The following is a 20,511-nucleotide window of genomic DNA, read 5'->3' as shown; positions in this document are numbered from 1 at the left end:
TGTAAAGACTAACAATATAATTTATTCGGTGATGAACTTTCATGGGACAGACCCGCTTCTTCAGATCTGGAAAATCCTGATGAATGATTTCCAGGATTTTTCCAGCTCTCAAGAAGTAGGTCTGTCCCACAATGGCTCATCACACAATACATGATATTGTTAGTCTTTAAAGTGCAACAGGACTGCTTTTTTGGTTTTGTGAAGATACAGACTAACGAGGCAACTTCTCTCTGACCAATTTCATGCAAAACCTTCCAACTTTCCTTTTTGGAGATCTGAGTAAACTAGTCTGCTTCAGACGCAAAGACTTTGAAGAAGCATCTCGTTTCATTGCCAAACAAAAAAAAAAAGTACATGAACTAATAGGGGCCTGGGGAGAAGGAACAACGACGGCCTTCTGCGCCAGACAGTTATTATGTTTCTCTTCGCAGGGAACAGCCCCCCTGCCACCAGCAGTCATGGGGGTGGGAGCAAGGGGGAGACAGCAGCTGCACATTCTCGCGCGCATGCACGCAAGTTAACCTCCTCCTCCTGCTGCTGCTTCTGCTGCTCAGATTCTGGTCTCTGTGTGCTGCCGACGCAAACCATGGCACCTTGGCTCCAGCTTAGCTCTTTCTTCTGCACTCTGATCGCCTGCTTCGAGGGTCACCAGCTGGCTGGGGCTGTTGGAGGGCCCAGCAGCAGGCGGGGGCCCGTGGCCGACACGTGCGGATGGCGGGTGAGTGCACTGAAACTTTGTTTCTCGGTCATCCACGCAATCGGGGACACTCGTGCTAGGAGATGGGTTTTTGCAAACTCGCAGGCTTTGGCGGAGTGGGCGCGGGGAGATGCCCGATTTTCCCAGCTGCGCCTGGTAAGCGTTGTCTGTGCAGCCCACCCAGCTGAGCAGTGGAGGTATGGTGCCCACCTGTCTGCCCGACTTGCTGCTTCCCCCTAATATTCAGGGAGAGCTCGCTGGGTAGTGCTCGTGGGGAAAACAGCCTTTTCTCTGACTTCTCTGCTACAGCTCCAGGGTTCTGCAAGTGGGAATTGGCCGCCAAGCGGAAAGGTGGCATTTCCAGGGAAGGGATAGTTGCTGGTTTCTCGCCTTGGGGGAGGAAGGCGGGAGGGAGATTCTTCAACCAGTGAGTGTGAAGAAATTACTCCGGAGATCTTTTATCGCCGCAGCTTTCCCCTTCTGTACTCGACCTGCCCTGCCAACAGGATAAAAGGCAATCATTTGAGCTTTGTTACTTTATTTGAGGCCGGCTTGAGGTCCTAGCTTGGGGCCTGATCATCAGCCAGGAGATGTAGGAAAAGTTGGTGGGGGAGGGTTGGAAGGTGAAACATTCCGGTTTTGGTCCGTACCTTTTGTTCCTGCTCCTGGTGCATTAGATTCAGGCTTTTCTTGCTTCCGTTTCCCTGTTTGTGTTTCCAAGATCACCTTTTAGTGTTTTGTCTCCATGAATTCTAGTTAAACTGTGGGATCCCAAGACCCGCCGAAAGGTCAAAACTGACTTTCAACTGCCTTTCTGTTAGATTCTCGCTAATGATTTCCTTAGGTTCAGATCATTTGAAAAAGTTACTGCCAGGCACTAGTTAGGGATATGGAGGGAATAGTGTAATTCGCGGGAACTGAAAAAACAGTCTGTAAATTATGTAGGATAAAGAAAAAAATATTTTGCATTACATTACAGTTTAAAGATTGAAACTTTCAAGTTTGATTGTCACATGTCATCTCAACTCACAGTAAACTCACAGTTTAACTCAAAATATATTTTGCTACAGTTCTTAAGTTTCACAAGATGCAAGTAGTGTACACACATTTCACATTATTAGGAGTCATATTTGTCAGGTTCTGCAGCTATAATGTATACATTTTGCTTATCTTGATATCTAGAGGAATATGCAATATATAGAAAATTGATTTTTTCCTACATAAGGAGTTGTGTGTGTGTGTATATAAAACTGGAAAGCTCTTAAAAGTCTCTCCTCTAATAAATCTATTAAACATACATCCTTCCATGTCAATCTGAAGAAAAACTTTATTTTTTTGTATCCCATACAACAAACTTAGTGTTTTAATTTCCAAAACAAACATTCCAGTCAGCAATATATATTTGCTATTTCCAGTCAGCAAATATATATACACACACCACTATATTGTCTATTTCCAGTCAGCAAATTTTCCGGACCAGTTTTTTTTAAGCACTGAATCTATTTCTGTTGTACAAATCTCAACTGGGAAAAGTTTTGACTTCAGTGGGAGTTTTTCTGGAGGAATGACTTCAGGAAGGAACCTTTTGTCTGTGTGTGTGTATTTATCAGGGACTGCTGTAAGTTTTGAATAGACTTGACATACTATTAAATGACTGATGGCCCCTGTAACACATTGTCTGCTTTGGGGCAGGTTTGCCTTTGAAGTGCTACCCTGTAGGAAGTAAAGAGACTATTTGCTCTATTAAAATTCCTTGGTATTTCCTCTGTTTAACCACAGGCCACTTCCCCTCTGCCACTCTAAACACTGCAGGGACACTGACTGATTGAAAAGACATAAGCCCTGCAGTAATTGTACCCTATTCAAATAGATATTCTTATTGTAGCTTATTTATAAGAAGTTTCTAATTGATAGGTTAAGGGCAGGAACAAATCTAAAAATTTTATGTAGAGAGATGAATGGTAAACATATTTAATGTGTTTTGAGTAAAACAGTGCATGTTAAATTAACTTTCACTAGTGTATATTGAAAAAATAATTGCACAACTGTTATTTGAGTAATTAAACAAGAAATAGATTATCTGTGTGTGCCTGTTTTTTTAAACACTCATAGGCTATGTCTACACGTGAAGCCTACATCGAAATAGGCTATTTCGATGAGTAACATCTACACGTCCTCCAGGGCTGGCAACGTCGATGTTCAACTTCGACGTTGCGCGGCACCACATCGAAATAGGCGCTGCGAGGGAACGTCTACATGCCAAAGTAGCACACATCGAAATAAGGGTGCCAGGCACAGCTGCAGACAGGGTCACACGGCGGACTCAGCAGCAAGCCGCTCCCTTAAAGGGCCCCTCCCAGACACAGTTGCACTAAACAACACAAAATACACAGAGCTGACAACTGGTTGCAGACCCTGTGCCTGCAGCATGGATCCCCAGCTGCGGCAGCAGCAGCCAGAAGCCCTGGGCTAAGGGCTGCTGCCCACGGTGACCATAGAGCCCCGCAGGGGCTCGAGAGAGAGCGTCTCTCAACCCCTCAGCTGATGGTCGCCATGGCGGACCCCGCTATTTCGAAGTTGCGGGACGCGCAACGACTACACGGTCCCTACTTCGACGTTCAACGTCGAAGTAGGGCGCTATTCCTATCCCCTCATGGGGTTAGCGACTTCGACGTCTCGCCGCCTAACGTCGAAGTTAACTTTGAAATAGCGCCCGGCGCGTGTAGCCGTGACGGGCGCTATTTCGAAGTTAGTGCCGCTACTTCGAAGTAGCGTGCACGTGTAGACACAGCTATAGTATTGCATTGATCTGTCACACTTTTCTCACAACTGCACTTGGGGAAAGATGTGGATCATATTCCCCTTCTCCGCCCATTTGAGCGCTTCTGTTCATTTCCCCACATTCATGCTCACTTACCTCATGTGAAATTTGCATGTTACAGTCTACTTAGGCTTGCTTAATTTAAGAGAGCAAAAATATGAGTTGTCTAAGAAATACTGTATTTTTGTTTTTAATCTAATGCAAATATTTAAACTTTGTCTTTTACCATTTTATTGCCATAAAAAATTCCTTTAGGAAAGGAATAGTGTAGATTTGTGTTGGTAAGAATTTATATTTGCTGTTTCAATTCAGAGATACTCACATTGTTCTTAAAAAAACTTGCAAATCTGAAGGAAAGGGAGCATATTCAGACAACCTGCAATGCAAAATATGTAAATTCTTGTAGCGTATTATTTTGTAATAGTTTGGTCTGTAGTTCTGTAGGGACCTGCGAGACCAACAGGGCTCTGAACAAGTAAAACAAAACACTTAAGCCCAAGAATAGTCTCACTGAGTGAAATCCTCCTCGCCCCCCAACACCAAGGCTACGTCTACATTGCCAAACACTTCTAAATGGCCATGCTAATGGCCAAATCGAAGAATACTGATGAGGTGCTGAATTGCATATTCAGTGCCTTATTAGCATGCTGCTGGCCATGGCACTATGAAATTGCCACATTTTGCTCCCGCACGGCTTGTCTACAGGGAGGTCTTTTCCGAAAGGAACCCACCAACATCGAAAACCCACCAACATCAAAATCCCCTTATTCCTTTGAGCTTGGTGGATTTCGATGTGGTGAGGTTCTTTCAAAAAGGACTCCCGAGTAGACGAGCCATGTGGGAGCGAAACGTGGCAATTCAAAGTGCCGTGGTCAGCGGCATGCTAATGAGGTGCTGAATTTCAGCGCCTTATTAGTATTCTTTAGTTTGGCCACTAGCATGGCCATTTTGAAGTTTTTGGTAAGTGTAGACACAGCCCAAGAGGAGAACTTCTTTTGATTTCATTGGGGCCAGGATTTCACAAATTGACTCCATTGAGAATGTTAAAGATTGGAGAAGGATGAAAAGTTAAAGCCCAGTAGTTCCTGTGTGGACACTTATTCTGAAATAGCTGTTTCAGTTAGGGTCCCCTGTAGGTGTGTAAGAATAAAGGACTGGGCTCTAAAATTTAGTTATACATATATGGGGCCCATGAATATAGGTAACTCACAAAAATAATTTGATTGACCCCAGTGGGGCCACTCATTTGAGGAAAATATTCCACATATTTAACTGCATGATCAGGCCTCTCTTCTCAGACCAAAACATAAGGTTGATGAGACTATTGCCTGAGAGAGATGATGTTATTTAGCATATTTGAAATAAAAAAGGAAGATAGTGCTAGTTACTGGAAAACTGGACACTTTGTCACTTGTGTGAGCCAAGCACTTTACATACGTTAGGCGTTCTTGCATTTTCTACTCTCCCCCAAAAGCAATCTGTGCACATCTACTTCCATTACGGGGATTTTCTGCAGTTTTCTTCCCCTCCCTAATGCCATGGGCTCCTGTGGGCCTTACTTCTCCCCCCATCACAGGCAAGGAGTCCTTTTTCCCTCCCCATGCCAAGTGTTCTGTGTGCCTCAACTTTCTGTCCACAACATTTTAAAACTGCATGAGGAGGAAAGGCAGAGCAGAGATGAGGTGTTATTGCACTGGAGGGTGTTAATGGCTAACATCAACCAGTTCTTCCATTTGTAGGTAATTACAGAAGTGGGCTGAAGGTGCTAACTCTAACTAAAGATGCCAGGGGCCCCTTTGTGTTGCCTCCTTTCAGTTTTCAGCAAAATCAGGAAATTTCTGCACATGGTTTCCTGGATCATTCCCTTAAATTTCAGAATTGGTAAGCTGTGGTGTTAAAAAAAATTACTGTTATAGTCGAACAGTTAGAGAAAGATTGAGTGTAAGGTCTCACAGACTCAACTATTTATCTAGGCCAGACAAGTACTGGATTAAGTACTGTAAGATCTAGGGTTTGATTTCTCAGCTGGTGTAGTAGAAAATGTGACTGTTTTTTCTCTATTTAAAAACAATTGTGTTTAGGGCTTGGTCTAACACTTAAAAGTTACATTGACATAGATAAACAAGAAGTCCTGTGGCACGTTATAGGCTAGCAAGTATTTTGGAGCATAAGCTTTCGTGTGTAAAGACCTGCTTCATCATCTGTTAGTCTATAAGGTGCCACAGGACTTCTAGGTGCTTTTGAAGATACAGACTAACTCGGTTACCTCTCTGGTAATTGACCTAGATGCAATAATCAGGGATGAAAAAAAAAAACCATCTACCCTGACAAAGTTAAGTTGACAAAACCTCCACGGTAAATGCAGCTATAGGGATAGAAGAATGCTCGTGTCAGCAAAGGGTAACATTACTTGAGAAAGTGATGTTTCTACATTAACTGAAAGAGTTTGTGTCCAAACTTGGAGGTAGTGATGGCATAGATATTCTGGCTCAGGCTCTGTTGTAGACATAGCCTAGATAACTTAACTAATTTTCCATTTAAAACACACTAACTGCAGCCTGTCTGTTGCCTTAAGACAAGTTTATTTAAAAACTAGCCACATAATTTAAAAAGTAAGATGAGTCTTTGTTACAGTTCTACTTTGTGTCTGAGCCTTTCTTCTATAAAGAGCATTTAGTCTAAATGTGGCAAGGAATGTATTTTCAGAGCTGGCTTTCAAATGCTCAGAGAAGAAAACAGATGGGCTATGTCCACACTAGCCAAATTAGTTTATTCAAATTAGTTTAGTGTAAGCAAACTGAAATATTCTTCCATGGCCGTGTCTGCACTAGCCAAAAACTTTGAAATTACCATGCAAATGGCCATTTCAAAGTTTACTGATGAAGCGCTGAAATACATATTCAGCGCCTCATTAGCATGCAGGCAGCTGTGGCACTTCAAAATTGATGCGACTTGCCGCTGTGCAGCTCATCCAGACGGGGCTCGTTTTCGAAAGGACCCCAGCTACTTTGAAGTCCCCTTATTCATATCTGCTCATAGGAATAAGGGGACTTCGAAGTAGGTGGGGTCCTTTCGAAAAGGAGCCCCGTCTGGATGAGCCGCACAGCGGCAAGTCGCGTCAATTTTGAAGTGCCGCAGCTGCCCGCATGCTAATGAGGCGCTGAATATGTATTTCAGCGCTTCATTAGTAAACTTTGAAATGGCCATTTGCATGGTAGTTTTGAAGTTTTTGGCTAGTGTAGATGTGGCCATGGAAGAATATTTCAGTTTGCTTACACTAAACTCACTTGAGTGTTGACAATAAAACACATCTTTAATCTATTACACATCTCTTAGTGTGCACTTTCACTGTTCAGGTAACTCACAAAGCTCATGACTTAAAAACATTTTTGTAGTTGACGGCCTCCCAGGAACATTATGGGCTGTTCACACACCCCCCTTTATAATGCATGCTGTGATTTAGATTTCAACAAACAAAAAATGCCTCTTAAAAACGTGAAATAGAATATAGAATTTATCAGTTAGCCTAATTTCAAAATTTAGGTAATTTATTTAAGAGGCAAAATAAATAATTTAATAGATTTAAATATTTTCCTGTTCACTGGTGAAATAAAATTAAGCCATCATTAGTGAGCTTTTCTTTAGTTCATGATCTAGTAATGTTAGTGTAAAGTGGATGTTACTTCATTAAAGCTGCAACATTTAAATGAGTGTTTAATAAGGACCAGCTGTCTTTTCCAACAGATCAGTCTAAAGATGATGAAACAGAGCTTTGATGGGAATTTACCCATTTAATTCTGCTCCATGGCTGAAGTTTGCCAATTAATTTGGCATTTTATTAGGGTGCTATAAAAATGACAGGAGTGCAAAGTTTTATTGGTGAACAATAAGACTAAAATTGGTCTTCAGTCTTTAAATGTGAAAATAATTTCTCTTTATTTGTGCTTATAAATTATTAGGCATAATGCACCCAATAATGTTAAATGGTGACCGAGGAAGGAAACTCCAAACATTTTATTTTTATTTTTGAAACATTAACAATTTACCTTTTAAATTTTGTGCTATATTTATGCTTTGTTTATCTGTTCAACATAAAATTCATTACATGTAGAAACTGATATGTATAGCATTTTGGAAAATACGTATTAACATCTCAGCTTATATATCTCCATTAATTTAGTGATGTTTTCTTGTTCTTCCCTTCCCATAAAACTGTATTAATTTTGACAAATAAATGTGTGAAAGAAAGGCAAGTTATAGGGGATATTCTAATTAGGCCCCTTTTTATTATTTTCAAAAGTACATTCAGATTTATTTTAAATCCGTATATTTTGAAACCCTGTTTTAAGACTAGAATTTTAAATATAAACTGTTAAATTGGTGGGGGAGCACACTTTATCCTATCACACATGGTTTTAGCAACTGTAAATTGATTCAGCTATTTACCTTTCCAAGCTTTTGACCATTATAACCACCATTTTTGATACTTGTACCTGTGTTTCTGTGTGAGTTTCCACAAGAGAGTAAAATCAATTATCATGATTGCTTTACAGCAGGGGTGAGCAGAGTGTGGAGGCAGGCCCCCGTGGGAGGGCTGTGTGTGAAATTTCATAAAGGAGGTGCAGCACAATTGGCTGTTGCATCTCAGGCTCATCCATCTCATTAAAAATATTGAAATATGTTACTGTTTTTATGTCTGTGTATTTACATTTATATACCGATTAATAAAGATTTTACATCCTACATATTTATTTTCTTGCACGTGCCTAAAGGTTTTTTTTTCATATTAACATAACTGAAATTTCCATTGGTTTGAATTACATAAGACAGATTGGGATGGGGGAAGGAGGACAGCTAACTTCAGGGATGAGAAGTGGTCCTGAAGTAAAAAGTTTGCTTGGCTCTGCTTTACAGTATATAGCTTTTTACTGCAATAATGGTTGATTTCTTGCAGTGCTCTGATGTGCAATATACATTTATAAGAAATACATGGTTTTGAATCCCTTTGTCACTGTAGTCTATCCCAAATCTCGTTAGCTGAGCCATATATTTAAAACACCTTCTACAGGCTTCCTTTTCCAGCATGTTAGACCTTATGTTACATTAGCAATATTTTGTGGATTCAGTGTCGCACTGAAAACATCTCTTCCTGGGTTTCACAATAAATGTCATCAGACTATACAATGAGTAAATGAGTCAATTTGGTAAAGTAATTTTCACCAAACATACCCAAACCTATTAAAATATATATCTGTTGATAATTGAAATTTAGAGATAGTCAACATAAGAAAAATGCTGTTGGAGAGCTCATTAGACTTTAATTTAGGGATACCTACTTAGAATATTTTGACAGGTGATATTGGCAATTTGTGTCTTCATGGTTATATAGCTTTAAATTGTTGAATCTCAAAGTCTACTGTCATTAAATAATTGTCTGCCTCATCCTATAATTTCCCAGAAAAGTAAGCATTTAGATGGATAAAATTTAAAAAATAATAAACCAGTGTTTATAAATTAAAACTGTAAAGTAATCTATTTCATGTTTATTTCTGCAGTTGAATGCATCTGTATTGAGTACAGGTTGAACCTCTCTAGTCCAGAACCCTCTGAACCTAACTGGTGCTGAACAAGAGAATTTGCTGGACCATGGGAGGTCAATATTGTTTAGCATATTACCAGCGCTTCTACTGCTGACTGGGCTTGTAGAAGACATTTAAGGGTAAATCACAGCTCAATAACAGCACAGAATATGGAGAGCCAGGAAAAGTGGCTGTAAACAAACATTAAGTGACCATGGCAAACTTGGCCACACCCATGATAAATGGTTGGTCGGTCGGCTGACTAGAATCATGCTGGATTATGCATGTTGCCAGACCATAGAGTGCCACACTAGAGTTTCAACCTGTATATGCAACATTACAAAAAATACTTCTAAAAGCTAATTCTTAGAAGTGTGCCTTAAACCTGCACAATTGTGGACGTAGATATTGAGCAATATAGGAAAGTCAAGTGCATATTATGTAACGTTAGGTGTAACAAATTTCCATGTTACAGATGTTCCTTAGTAAATCTGACTAATCTTTAAACTCCACTGGACCCATTCCTAGTAATTAGTTTTCAAAATGTAGGTATTGATTTGTAAAACTCTAGAAATAAATGGTCTGACAAACATTCTGCTAGTGGGAGTTGATAGTAAGCAATTATATTGGTACTATTTAACAGATGGTTTTTTGAGAGTCCTGTAAAACCTATGTGCTTGTTTGTCTTGAAAATTGCTGTGCCTCCTGGGATCCAGATTAAGATTAGTGGTCAAAATTTGTGGTTGTTTGAGCAAAGGGTTTCCAATATATAGCCCACTCCTGTCACCCTGAAAATGGAATCCAAATGTTACATTTCTTTTAACTTAATTTTACCCTTTGGCTATGATCCTCCCCAAATTGAGGAGGAGCTCGGTTAGTATCTGATACTCAGTCCTATGTGGAAGAAGCAAAATTTAAAAAATGATTCAAGGTAAACATTTGTGATCTACAGTAGGCCTTGAAACAAGTTGACCTGGCACAGGAAATATTTTCCCATGAATGAAAACTATAGTTTTGTTGCAAACCAGAATGTTTGCATACAGCCTGACACTGGATTAGTTGCGGTCTAAAGATAACATACTGTTGTGGTGGTTTGGTTCCACAGTCAACATACTGTTAATGAAAGTACCTCTGTACATACCAGAAGATCAAGGCGTTCAGGGTCAATCATCTGGGGTTCAATGTAGCGCACCTAGTGCGGACGCACTAAATCAAACTATGACTGCTCTACCATTGACTCTGGTGCTTCTCACTGTTGCTAGCAGTAAGGGAAGTTGACAGGAGAAACTGCTGTCGGAACAGCCAGAAAAACTGATCTATACTACATTGACTCCAGCTATGTAGTTGTTGTAGATGGAGTTGCATATCTTCAGTCTATTTTTTGGCCTATTGTAGATGTGGCCTTAGTTCAGTTCCTGCATTTAGTAGTTTGCTGGATCTGTCTTGTGCATATTAATTGCATTGTGCAGGGTTGTCTTCTAGAAGTTCTGCTTTAATTTGTTAGTACTACTTAGACTACCCAGATTTTACTTTAAAGGCGTTAGCAAGGGGGAAAAAATCAAGCATTAATTAAGTAGAGTGAAGAGAAAAGTCTTTAAGCAGCAGCACTAGAGTAATATAATCATGCCATGTGCTCCTTATAGGCAGAATCCAGGAGGCTAGAAATGGGAACAGAGTGCCAGTAATGTGTTCCCAGGAAACTACCCTTGCACAGGTACTCCACAGTCATGTGCATCTGATTACCTTCACTTCCTAAAAAAACAAGGGTCATTTACTTCCCAAAAACTTTATTAATAAAAAGTTATGGTTGACTGGCAGAGCCACATCTGCTTCCAGAATGTCAAGGGCACTTATACTTTAAGCCCTTGGAAATCAGGAAATAATGAATCATGATACATACCAACCTCACTGTAACCTTAACTCTGCCCTCTTTGAATGATGCTCCAGCCTGCTCTGATAGACATCCCAGCACTCTGTCCTTCCACGTGATATTGGTAGGGCCCTGCCAAATTCACAGACCATTTGTGATCACTTTCATAGTGATAGAATTTTTTAAATTGTGAATTTCATGATTTCTGCTATTTAAATCTGAAATTTCATGGTAGTGTAATTGTAGGGATCCTTGACCAAATGGTGCTGGGAGTTCACAAAATTACTGCTGGGGATTGTGATGGTAGCTAGCCAGGAAGTAAAGATCACATGGTATGATATTGCCATTCTTACTTCTGCACTGCTGCCTGGACCTTCTGGCCACCGATCTACAAAGGCAGTAATGTAGACATAAGGGTATCATGGTATGGTATTGCCACCCTTACTTCTGCGCTGCTGCTAGCAGGCTGCTACCTTCAGAGCTGCATACCTGGCCAACAGTTGCTGCTCTCTGGTCTCCCAGCTCTGAAGGCTATGCTTGGCAATACTGCAATTCCCCTGCAGCCCCCTTATGGACCAGGACCCCCAATTTGAGATATGGGGTTTTCCCCTTTTGAAATCTCTAAAAACAGCCAAAAGTCCAGATTTTGTTGGGGCGGGGAGTCGGGGGGATCAGATATCATGGCTTATGATGTGTTTTTTATAGTTGTGAATTTGGTAGGGCCTTAGTAGCGGGATGCTTCACATGGCTGTTGTAGGAGAAACTGTCATGCCATGTTCTGAGTAAGGCAGAAGTTGAATTTGGGGTGTATTTCATGAACATCAGGTGCCTAGGCCTGGCCTATACTTGACTGTTTCATGTACTGTACATAAACCATGTGTGAAGGGACTTCCAGTTGAGTTCACTGGCTGGTGAAGATGGTGAATTAAGCACCACACACAATCCAGCAGGGTACTTCTGCCAAGAGTCTTTCTTGAGGTTTATGCTCCAGATATATCACAATATAGCAGCGGTTATGGATCTTGCTTCCTGCTCCCTGGTTCAGCTTTAACCCTTGATGTAACAGACCTCAATTTAGCAGACTTTGGAAATAATGGATGCTTTCCGCCAGCTCCTCTTCCCCTAAATAAATGCCAGCTATTCACCAGGGCTGCCACCTCTGGAGCTGCCAAGGTGGGAAGAGCTGGGGCCACTGGAGTCGCCCGGATTGCTGCTGTGGCTGGGGCCATAAGGGCATGAGGAGCTGCCTTCCTGGCTGGGACTGGAGGAGCTGCAGAACTGAATATGCCAAAAGATGCAGGAGGTGGAAGGAGCTAGGCCGCTGCACAGCTTCTCTCCTGGTAATTGGGAGAGGGAAATGGAGGTGCGAGGGAAGAATGGGGCAGGAGTGGGGACAGGAACCAGGGGGAGAAGAGGAGAGAAGTGAGTGATGGCTAGGAAGGTCAGTGCATTGTCATGCAGTGTAACCTTTTGGATTTAACAGACTTCCGACATTAACAGACACGCCTTCCCAATTAGTCCGTTAAATCAAGGGTTTACTGTACTTGCTTTCTTCTCATAGTTATGCAGTTGGCAAGATAATTTTCATATTTGTTCATCAGACTCCCTACAGGAGCAAATGATCCTTTCTGCTCTTCCAAACCCAAACTACCTAAGGCTCTTCTATGATGACTGTACCCAGGGCTTGTCTACACTTGCCCCCAGCTGTGAAGGGGGCATGTTAATTAGGGCGATGGGAGATTACTACTGAAGTGCTGTGATGAAAATGCAGCACTTCATTAGGCGAATTCTTCCTGCGGCAACTTCGAAGTGTCAAACTTTGAAGTACTGCATGCGTGTAGCCGCGCGCACAGCAAAGTGCCCATGCTACTTGGAAGTGCCGAGTAAAGTCACTTCGAAGTAGCGTGGGCACTTCAAAGTGCCTGTGGCTACACACATACCAGCACTTCGACATTTGACACTTTGAAATTGCCGCGGGGGAGAATTAGCCTAATGAAGTGCTGCATTTTCATCGCAGCACTTCATTAGTAATCTCCCATCGCCCTGATTAACATGCCCTCTTTGATGTTGGGGGCAAGTGTAGACCCAGCCCCGGTGCTTTAGCCAGTTCCTACAGGGCTCAGTTTATAGCTGCTGTCACACCAAATGTTACCGCACCCTGATTCTTGTCCTCTGGATTCCTCTTAATGGCTTTCAACCTCCCCTGCATCTCTCTCCTGTAGCATGTTGTCAAGTTTACCACCAGACTGTTATAAATACCTCAACAAGAATTCATAGTGCTCCTCTCTTTGCGCAACTAACATAACCCAGCACAGAAATGAGGGCTTCCAGATCCATTCAGTACAGATGCATCAATCTTTGTATCAAAGTGTTAGCTGCAGCTACTTGTTGCAGTTAATCCCAGCACTAACCAATATAGGTGTCCCTAACACAGTGAAGGACAGTTGGAGGGCAGGCAGATAAATGAAATAATACAGCTCTGTAGGTCACACCACCCCACATAAACATTCCTCATGTTTGTTTATCATAGGATATTCCTAGCCAAAACATGCTATCCCGCAACAATTCTATTATTTACGGCTGGTTTTTGAGAGCAGGTGCACCTGATGTTCTGTAAGGATACCTGTTAAAGTTAGTCCACTTTAATCTGTGTGTTTAATGAAGTTTTTGGGATATGAATGTTCTATGACTTCCAAACTGATGGTACTCAGCACATGATCTTTCAAGGGTCTGAGTCCATTCAATCCACATGGACTTCAATGAGTGTCAGCACCTCACAGGATTCTGGTCTAGCTTATAGTTCTAAATACTTTGCTAGAAAGAATATCATTAGGAAGAAGTCATTTCAGTAAGTTTTAGTTATGAATTACACTGCATTTTAAAAACGTGCTCTTTACTGGAAGTACAGATTTTTGATGACGTTTTTGAAGAACAATTTCTAAAAATTGCCTATATCAGAGTTTCTAATTGATTTAATTTATTGGTATCTTATTTTTTCCAAGTGATAAAAAATTGTACTTGTTATTTTACTTTCACTGGCGTTTTAAATAGTATTGTGAGCTAGTCTGTTTTGATCATTCTTGGTGAGCGGACTTGGATTTTCATGTTTTACCCCCCCCCCCCACTCTCAGAGGAGGAACTAAATATTTCTGATCTTACTTTTGGCCATATTCAAATCCAACCAAGCAATCAGTGACTTCCCTGACTTTTTTTTTTGTACAAGGCTGTGGGAAAATTCCTGGTTGGCTGGCTATGAATTAATGAAAATCCTTAGAATGCTTCACTAATGATAGCTCCTGTGGCTTTAAAAAAATGCTGTTCCCTCTTTTAATTTGAAGGAGGTCATGGGGTTTTACAGAAACTAAGTAAAGAAAGCGTAACATCTGGTTGTGCTCTGCTGATGACTGCTTTTGTGTAAAGAAAAGTTATGGAGTCTCCTCAGCATCAAACACTTTCATGGTGATCCTTCATAAGAATTCCATACAAGAATACATTCCACTCAGTCTGTGTTTTCTAATTGCTTTAACTCTGTATTTGGAAATGCTGGTTTATTTTTCCCCCAGCACACTTACAAAATTGAGCTAGATTTGTAATATAACTTTATTTTCTTTATCAAATGCTTTCTGATTGTCATTTATTTTCCTATAGGCTTTAAATCCAACATTAAGAAAATCTTAGGTAAAATCCTGACCTTAATGAAATTGAATTAAGGTTTGCTACTGGAGTTTATATCCATATAGATAGCTATTTTCCACTATTTGATTATAAAGTAGTTTTGAGTTTTTGAAATAACTTTTATAATTATATATTAGTTAATATAACAATTTTGGATAATTTTATCTTGTTTTTATCGTGCTTCAGGTTCTTTGTTGCCTTTCATATAACCATCATTGCTTTGTTGAAAGGTCTGTCCTGTAAATGTTTTGATAGAAATGGACAATATTATAAATGGTTAGGACTAGAAATCATTGGCTGGTCATTTACAATTATAAGTTCATCTTCTGTGCACAGTTTATATAGCTATCCAAAAATGTAATAGGAATTATGTACAGTTTTTAACAGTAACATTTACAATATCTTGTCTGTTTTTAAAATAAATACGTTGGGCTTTATAAAGTGAATCAAATCAACAGTTGCAGCCTGTGCTCATGACTTATAATTGGCCTGTTGCACACCTAAAATTTATATTGGCGTGTAAAAAACCCCATTCCTCTAGCAGCATAGCTATGCTCACAAAACTCCTAGTTAAGATGTAGATATGCCAACAGAAGACAAACTCTTCTAAGCTAACAGAGAGTAAGCCGTGCTAGTCTATACGCTATCAAAACAAAAAGCAGAGTCACAGAGACACAGAGTCAAATATTGAGTCTGTTCTGGTCTGGCTATGGTCTGAAGAAGTGGGTCTGTCCCACGAAAGCTCACCTAGTAAACTATTTTGCTAGTCTTTAAAGTGCTACTTGACTGCTTTTTCTTCTAAGCTAAGGTTGTCTGGGGAGGTCATGCTCCTGTACCCAGCAGAGAGAGCTTCTCCTTCTGTCAGTGTATGCTGTACCTATACTCGGAGGGAAACGTATGATGGTATAGGCTCTGTAGCGTAGACATAGCTCATTAGTTAGATGCTAAGGTAAAGAGTTGTAAAAACGGGAGTCAAAATCCTGTCTCCATGATTAGTCACAGAGCGGTAGCCTTAGGCTACGTCTACACGTGAAGCCAACATCGAAATAGCTTATTTCAATGTAGCAACATCGAAATAGGCTATTTCGATGAATAACGTCTACACGTCCTCCAGGGCTGGCAACGTCGATGTTCAACTTCGACGTTGCGCGGCACCACATCGAAATAGGCGCTGCGAGGGTACGTCTACATGCCAAAGTAGCACACATCGAAATAAGGGTGGTAGGCACAGCTGCAGACAGGGTCACAGGGCGGACTCAACAGCAAGCCGCTCCCTTAAAGGGCCCCTCCCAGACACAGTTGCACTAAACAACACAAGATACACAGAGCCGACAACTGGTTGCAGACCCTGTGCCTGCAGCATGGATCCCCAGCTGCCGCAGCAGCAGCCAGAAGCCCTGGGCTAAGGGCTGCTGCCCACGGTGACCATAGAGCCCCGCAGGGGCTGGAGAGAGAGCATCTCTCAATCCCGCAGCTGATGGCCGCCATGGAGGACCCGGCAATTTCGACGTTGCGGGACGCGGATCGTCTACACGGTCCCTACTTTGACGTTGAACGTCGAAGTAGGGCGCTATTCCGATCCCCTCATGAGGTTAGCGACTTCGACGTCTCGCCGCCTAACGTCGAAGTTAACTTCGAAATAGCGCCCGACGCGTGTAGCCGCGACGGGCGGTATTTCGAAGTTAGTGCCGCTACTTCGAAGTAGCATGCACGTGTAGACACAGCTTTAGTCTTTATCTGAAGAAGTGGGTCTGTCCTGCAAAAGCTGATCACCTAATAGTAAATCTCATTGAACTAGTTCAGTTTCTTTTTGCTTGTCAATAGTTCAGCTTCTACATCCATATTTAGGTACCCACATAAAAGGCCTCATTTTCAAACATGCCTAGCACTTGGCAGCTTATCTTGGCTTTAGTGGGGGAATTGGGTTCTTGGGACATTTTAAAATTAGGCTACTTATTTAGGGATCTGAATGAGGGCTTAGGGGTGATACTTCAAAAAGCACTTAAATGAATTTGGAGTACAGGATAGGATTTTCAAAATGCCTAAAAAGTTAGGTGCCTAATTTCCATTAATTTTCAATGGGACTTACACTCATAAGTCACTTGTCTAAAAATTCCACTAAAATAATATAGTAACAGAAAACATGCCGTGCTAGTCTGTATATATCAAAACAAAAAAGCAGTCAAGTAGCACTTTAAATTATTTTCTTAGTCTTTAAAGTGCTACTTGGCTGTTTTTTTGTTTTAAAATAATATAATTTTAGATACCTAAGAGATGGAGAAAAAATTTCCATTTGTGCCTTTGAAAATCTCTCGTTATATTAGGAAATGCACCCTGTATAAAAGTGCACAATTTTAAATGACTTACAATACTTAATGTTTTGATTGTGTTTTCCATCTGAGGATTTTAAGATCGTGAGCACTTCACAAACAAACTAAAATTTTTAAGAATCTGGTGAAGAAGACAAAGGATATATAGGAACCATTTCAGCCTCCGCTGAGAAGCAGCTACCTCTGTAGTGGAACACGTCCATTATTTAACAGTGAATTGTTGTGCTGTACATTTTCTGACAGGAGATGAAGAATAGTGTATCCAGTTGTAACTCTATGGGGAATTTAGACAGACTTAAAGAGCCAGAGGGCTTTTAATGACCATAAGTGGTCAAGGATCTCTGTTTCATATCTCACCCTCAAGACAATACCTCTGTCAGCATGTAACAAATGTGCTGGAGTACTGTTGTCTTGTTGATTTTAATTTTATGGGACTTATGAATTGCTAAGATTTATTTTTATTACAGCATCAAATCTTTTTCTGAAGTCTTTCTGTGTCATTGCACAGAACATGTATTAACAGCACAGGACAGCAGAGGCAGATCTTCAGCTGTGTAATTTGTGTAGCTTCACCAAAGTCAAGCGAACTTCATTGATTTATGCCAGTTGAGAGTCTGGCCTTCACCCCTGATTTTTTGTTATGAATTAGTTTTCAGTATCCAGGTTTTTAATTTAATAGCATGAAATTGTTAAGTGAAGTAAACATTGAAGAATATCAGGATTATAAAAGCTGGTCCATTGTAGTTAAAGCTGTATTATTACAGTTCTGTCAGTTAGCATATCCCTAGGTTAAAGGCTGAGTTGTTAATATTCTGTCATTATCTTGTGATTTACCTTTCTTTTGACTGAAATTAAATGTTAATCCATCAGGCATGCACACACACACACGAGTAAGTTAAAATATCAACAAATCTTGACCATTAACAGGTGACAAGTTATTCTGTGCTGTTCCAGAACAGCAATGGAAACAAAACCTCTATCTTTTATTCATAAGTTAGGGATAATACAAGTCGGTATACCTTAGGTTTCCTCCATATAGTTGCATTTGTAAGAGTAATTCACTAATCATGTCATTCACTTTTGGGGTTCTTTTTGAGTAAGGACCACTAACCGTGAAATGTCATGCAGAGATTTTAAAATGGGACATTCAGCTCACTAAAGAATGAGTTGCAAAGACAAAATTTTCTTTTTATTCCCTTCTTTGTCAATAAATGCAAGAAATGAAGGCACAAAATAATGAGGCTAAAACCCAATACAATCCAACAGTACCGATAGGTGTGAATAATTATTTTTCAGGGTAGCTGCACTATATTTGGTATGAACATTTTGGTTGGTGGGTTCTATGTTCCAGTCACATGCAGAACTTCACTACTGAAAACTCGATTGGTTAGTTTATTAGTTTGCTTTTATTCTGACTTGATGAGCTTTGCTTACAACAGGAAGTACTTGTTCTAATATTTGTTTCATATTTATTACAAGTAGCTTTGTTGTTGTGAGTTATCGTGTGAAGTGGAAGTTTACAGTAATGTTAGGACCCACTTCTCAAGATAGTACAATAAAAGGACGTTTTCTGTCTACTAGATGAACACTTTAACTGTAGATGATTTATGTACCATATTTATCTTCTTGCTCATTGTTCAAGAATTACCTTTTTAGACATTCATGTTAGCTCTGACCAAAGGAGGTCTTGTAAAGATTGTAAGAACTACTGCTTTACTTGTGTGCATTAATCTTTACAATTGCATGTTTAAACTCTTTAAGTCCTGTGCTACAGTTCTGACTTCCTGTGTTTTGTTTAAGTAAAATGTCTGTGAGGAGAAAACCTGTCCAAAATCTTGTTTGTTAGGAATAATAATTTCATATAGTAAAATGCTCAAGGTACTACTTGGGGCTCAGATTTAAAAAACAGTTTGTAAATCTTTTTCACATATTGTTAAATTCAAAAGGTTTTTTTCGTTGTTTGATCAAAGTAGTATAACCTGTGCCTCTGTTTTTGGTGCACACACTGAAGGTCTGTGGATAACATTACATTTTTTCAGCATGAAACTGAACACTTCAAATCCCTAAAGCAGTCTCAAATTTATGGTTAATAAAAGAATTTATTGTACTCGATGTCATCTGTTATATCACTTTGTGAGCAGAAACTGGCAGTGAGTGGACAGGAAATATTTCCATTTCAAATCACTTCAATCTTATGGTCTAGGGCAAAAGTTTCTGATTTCAGCCAAGTTGCTGTGAATAGCACTGTAATTAAGCCACTTTTAGTTGTTTAGATGTATAATATATCATGTCAAATAATATCAGTTTCATTTTCATTGTGGTATTTAACATTAATGCATTATTTAAATGATTTGTCATATTTCAGCACTGATTACTTAAAACCTTTTTTATTGTCAGAAGGAAGAATAATTCTGTGTTTCCAGGTAAGTGTCTGTCTGTACATGCCACGAGAACAGCAGTAAGATGAGTTAGTGTGTTCCATGGCCAGGCTACTTTGAAGTTTCAGATCTTTGCATTTGTAAACAGTTACTTTCTGAATAAAGAAAAAACTCCTGTCTGGTGATTAGGTCATTCTAACTTAATGATTTTCTTACAGGTGAAAAAGTTTAAAATAAACTGTTTAAGTGTGAGATCTATAGGGTGTGAGATCTATAGAGTGTGGCTTTTATTAAAGGAAACTGGCTACTATCTGATTTGAGTTTCTACTCATATTCATGCATTGTATAATTTTTAAAAAAATGCTTTCAATAGTTTAAAACGTAAAACTGTGCAAATAGTAAAACTATTTTAAGTGGACATGCCTATATTGGAAAAAATGATGACCAAGGGGAAGAACACGTTTGTTCTCTTACTTTAAAAGTTAACAAATTATCATCCCAAAACATCTTTTCATTACCTGTCAGTACATATGTTGCAAAGTATGCTTGCAAAAAATGTAGTGCCTCCTACTTTGATTAATTTAGCATTTAAACTTTATAAAGTCAGAAAAGTGGAACAGGCTTCTTTAAGGGTACATCTGCTCAATGAAATAAAGTCAAATTTGTAACACTGGATTTTATAAAGTTGAGTGTCCATCTTTGCCCACAAAGTCGACTTAGTAGCTGCATCTACACGAGCCAGTACATTTGAAATTTCTGGCCTTCTTTTGAAAGAGAGCATGGAGTGTCTACACACAGAACATTCCCTTTTGGAAGTAAAGCGAAGGAATGTGCCGCAGCTTTCAAATTTGGTTTTCCTTACCCATATTAGGAAGAGCTACCCCTTTTAAAAGGACTTTCAAAAAGAAAACGTGTGTAGATGCTCCACATACTGCTCTTCTGAAAGAGTGGGTCCTTCATGGCGCCACCCAGCTGTGACGCGGGTACGTTCTGGCCAACTTCAGTGGGGCTCTATGGTCTATGCATGCAGTGGCCCTTTAAACCTCACAGACTGAGAAACCCCCTGGCAGGAAGCTGAAAGTGTGCTGGGAGGAACCATTGCATGCGCTCCCTCTGCATGCCTCAGGGACAACCCCCCGCATGCAACAGCCAGGAGTGGCC

At 40.2% G+C, this 20,511-nt stretch overlaps 1 protein-coding gene across 1 annotated transcript in view; it reads left to right on the top strand.

The window, feature by feature from the left end:
• Window positions 1-529: 529 nt before the first annotated feature.
• IL17RD (interleukin 17 receptor D) overlaps window positions 530-20,511 on the top strand; it is an 85,128-nt gene continuing 65,146 nt past the window's right edge. Inside the window, exon 1 of the mRNA XM_075005297.1 lies at window positions 530-718. Coding sequence (XP_074861398.1) covers window positions 587-718 — 132 coding nt within the window. The 5' untranslated portion in view covers window positions 530-586. The remainder of the gene's footprint in view (window positions 719-20,511) is intronic.

The sequence above is a fragment of the Carettochelys insculpta genome, chromosome 11, assembly GCF_033958435.1.
Source record: "Carettochelys insculpta isolate YL-2023 chromosome 11, ASM3395843v1, whole genome shotgun sequence".
Lineage (NCBI taxonomy): Eukaryota > Metazoa > Chordata > Testudines > Carettochelyidae > Carettochelys > Carettochelys insculpta.
This window is presented reverse-complemented; position numbering and strand designations above follow the sequence as displayed.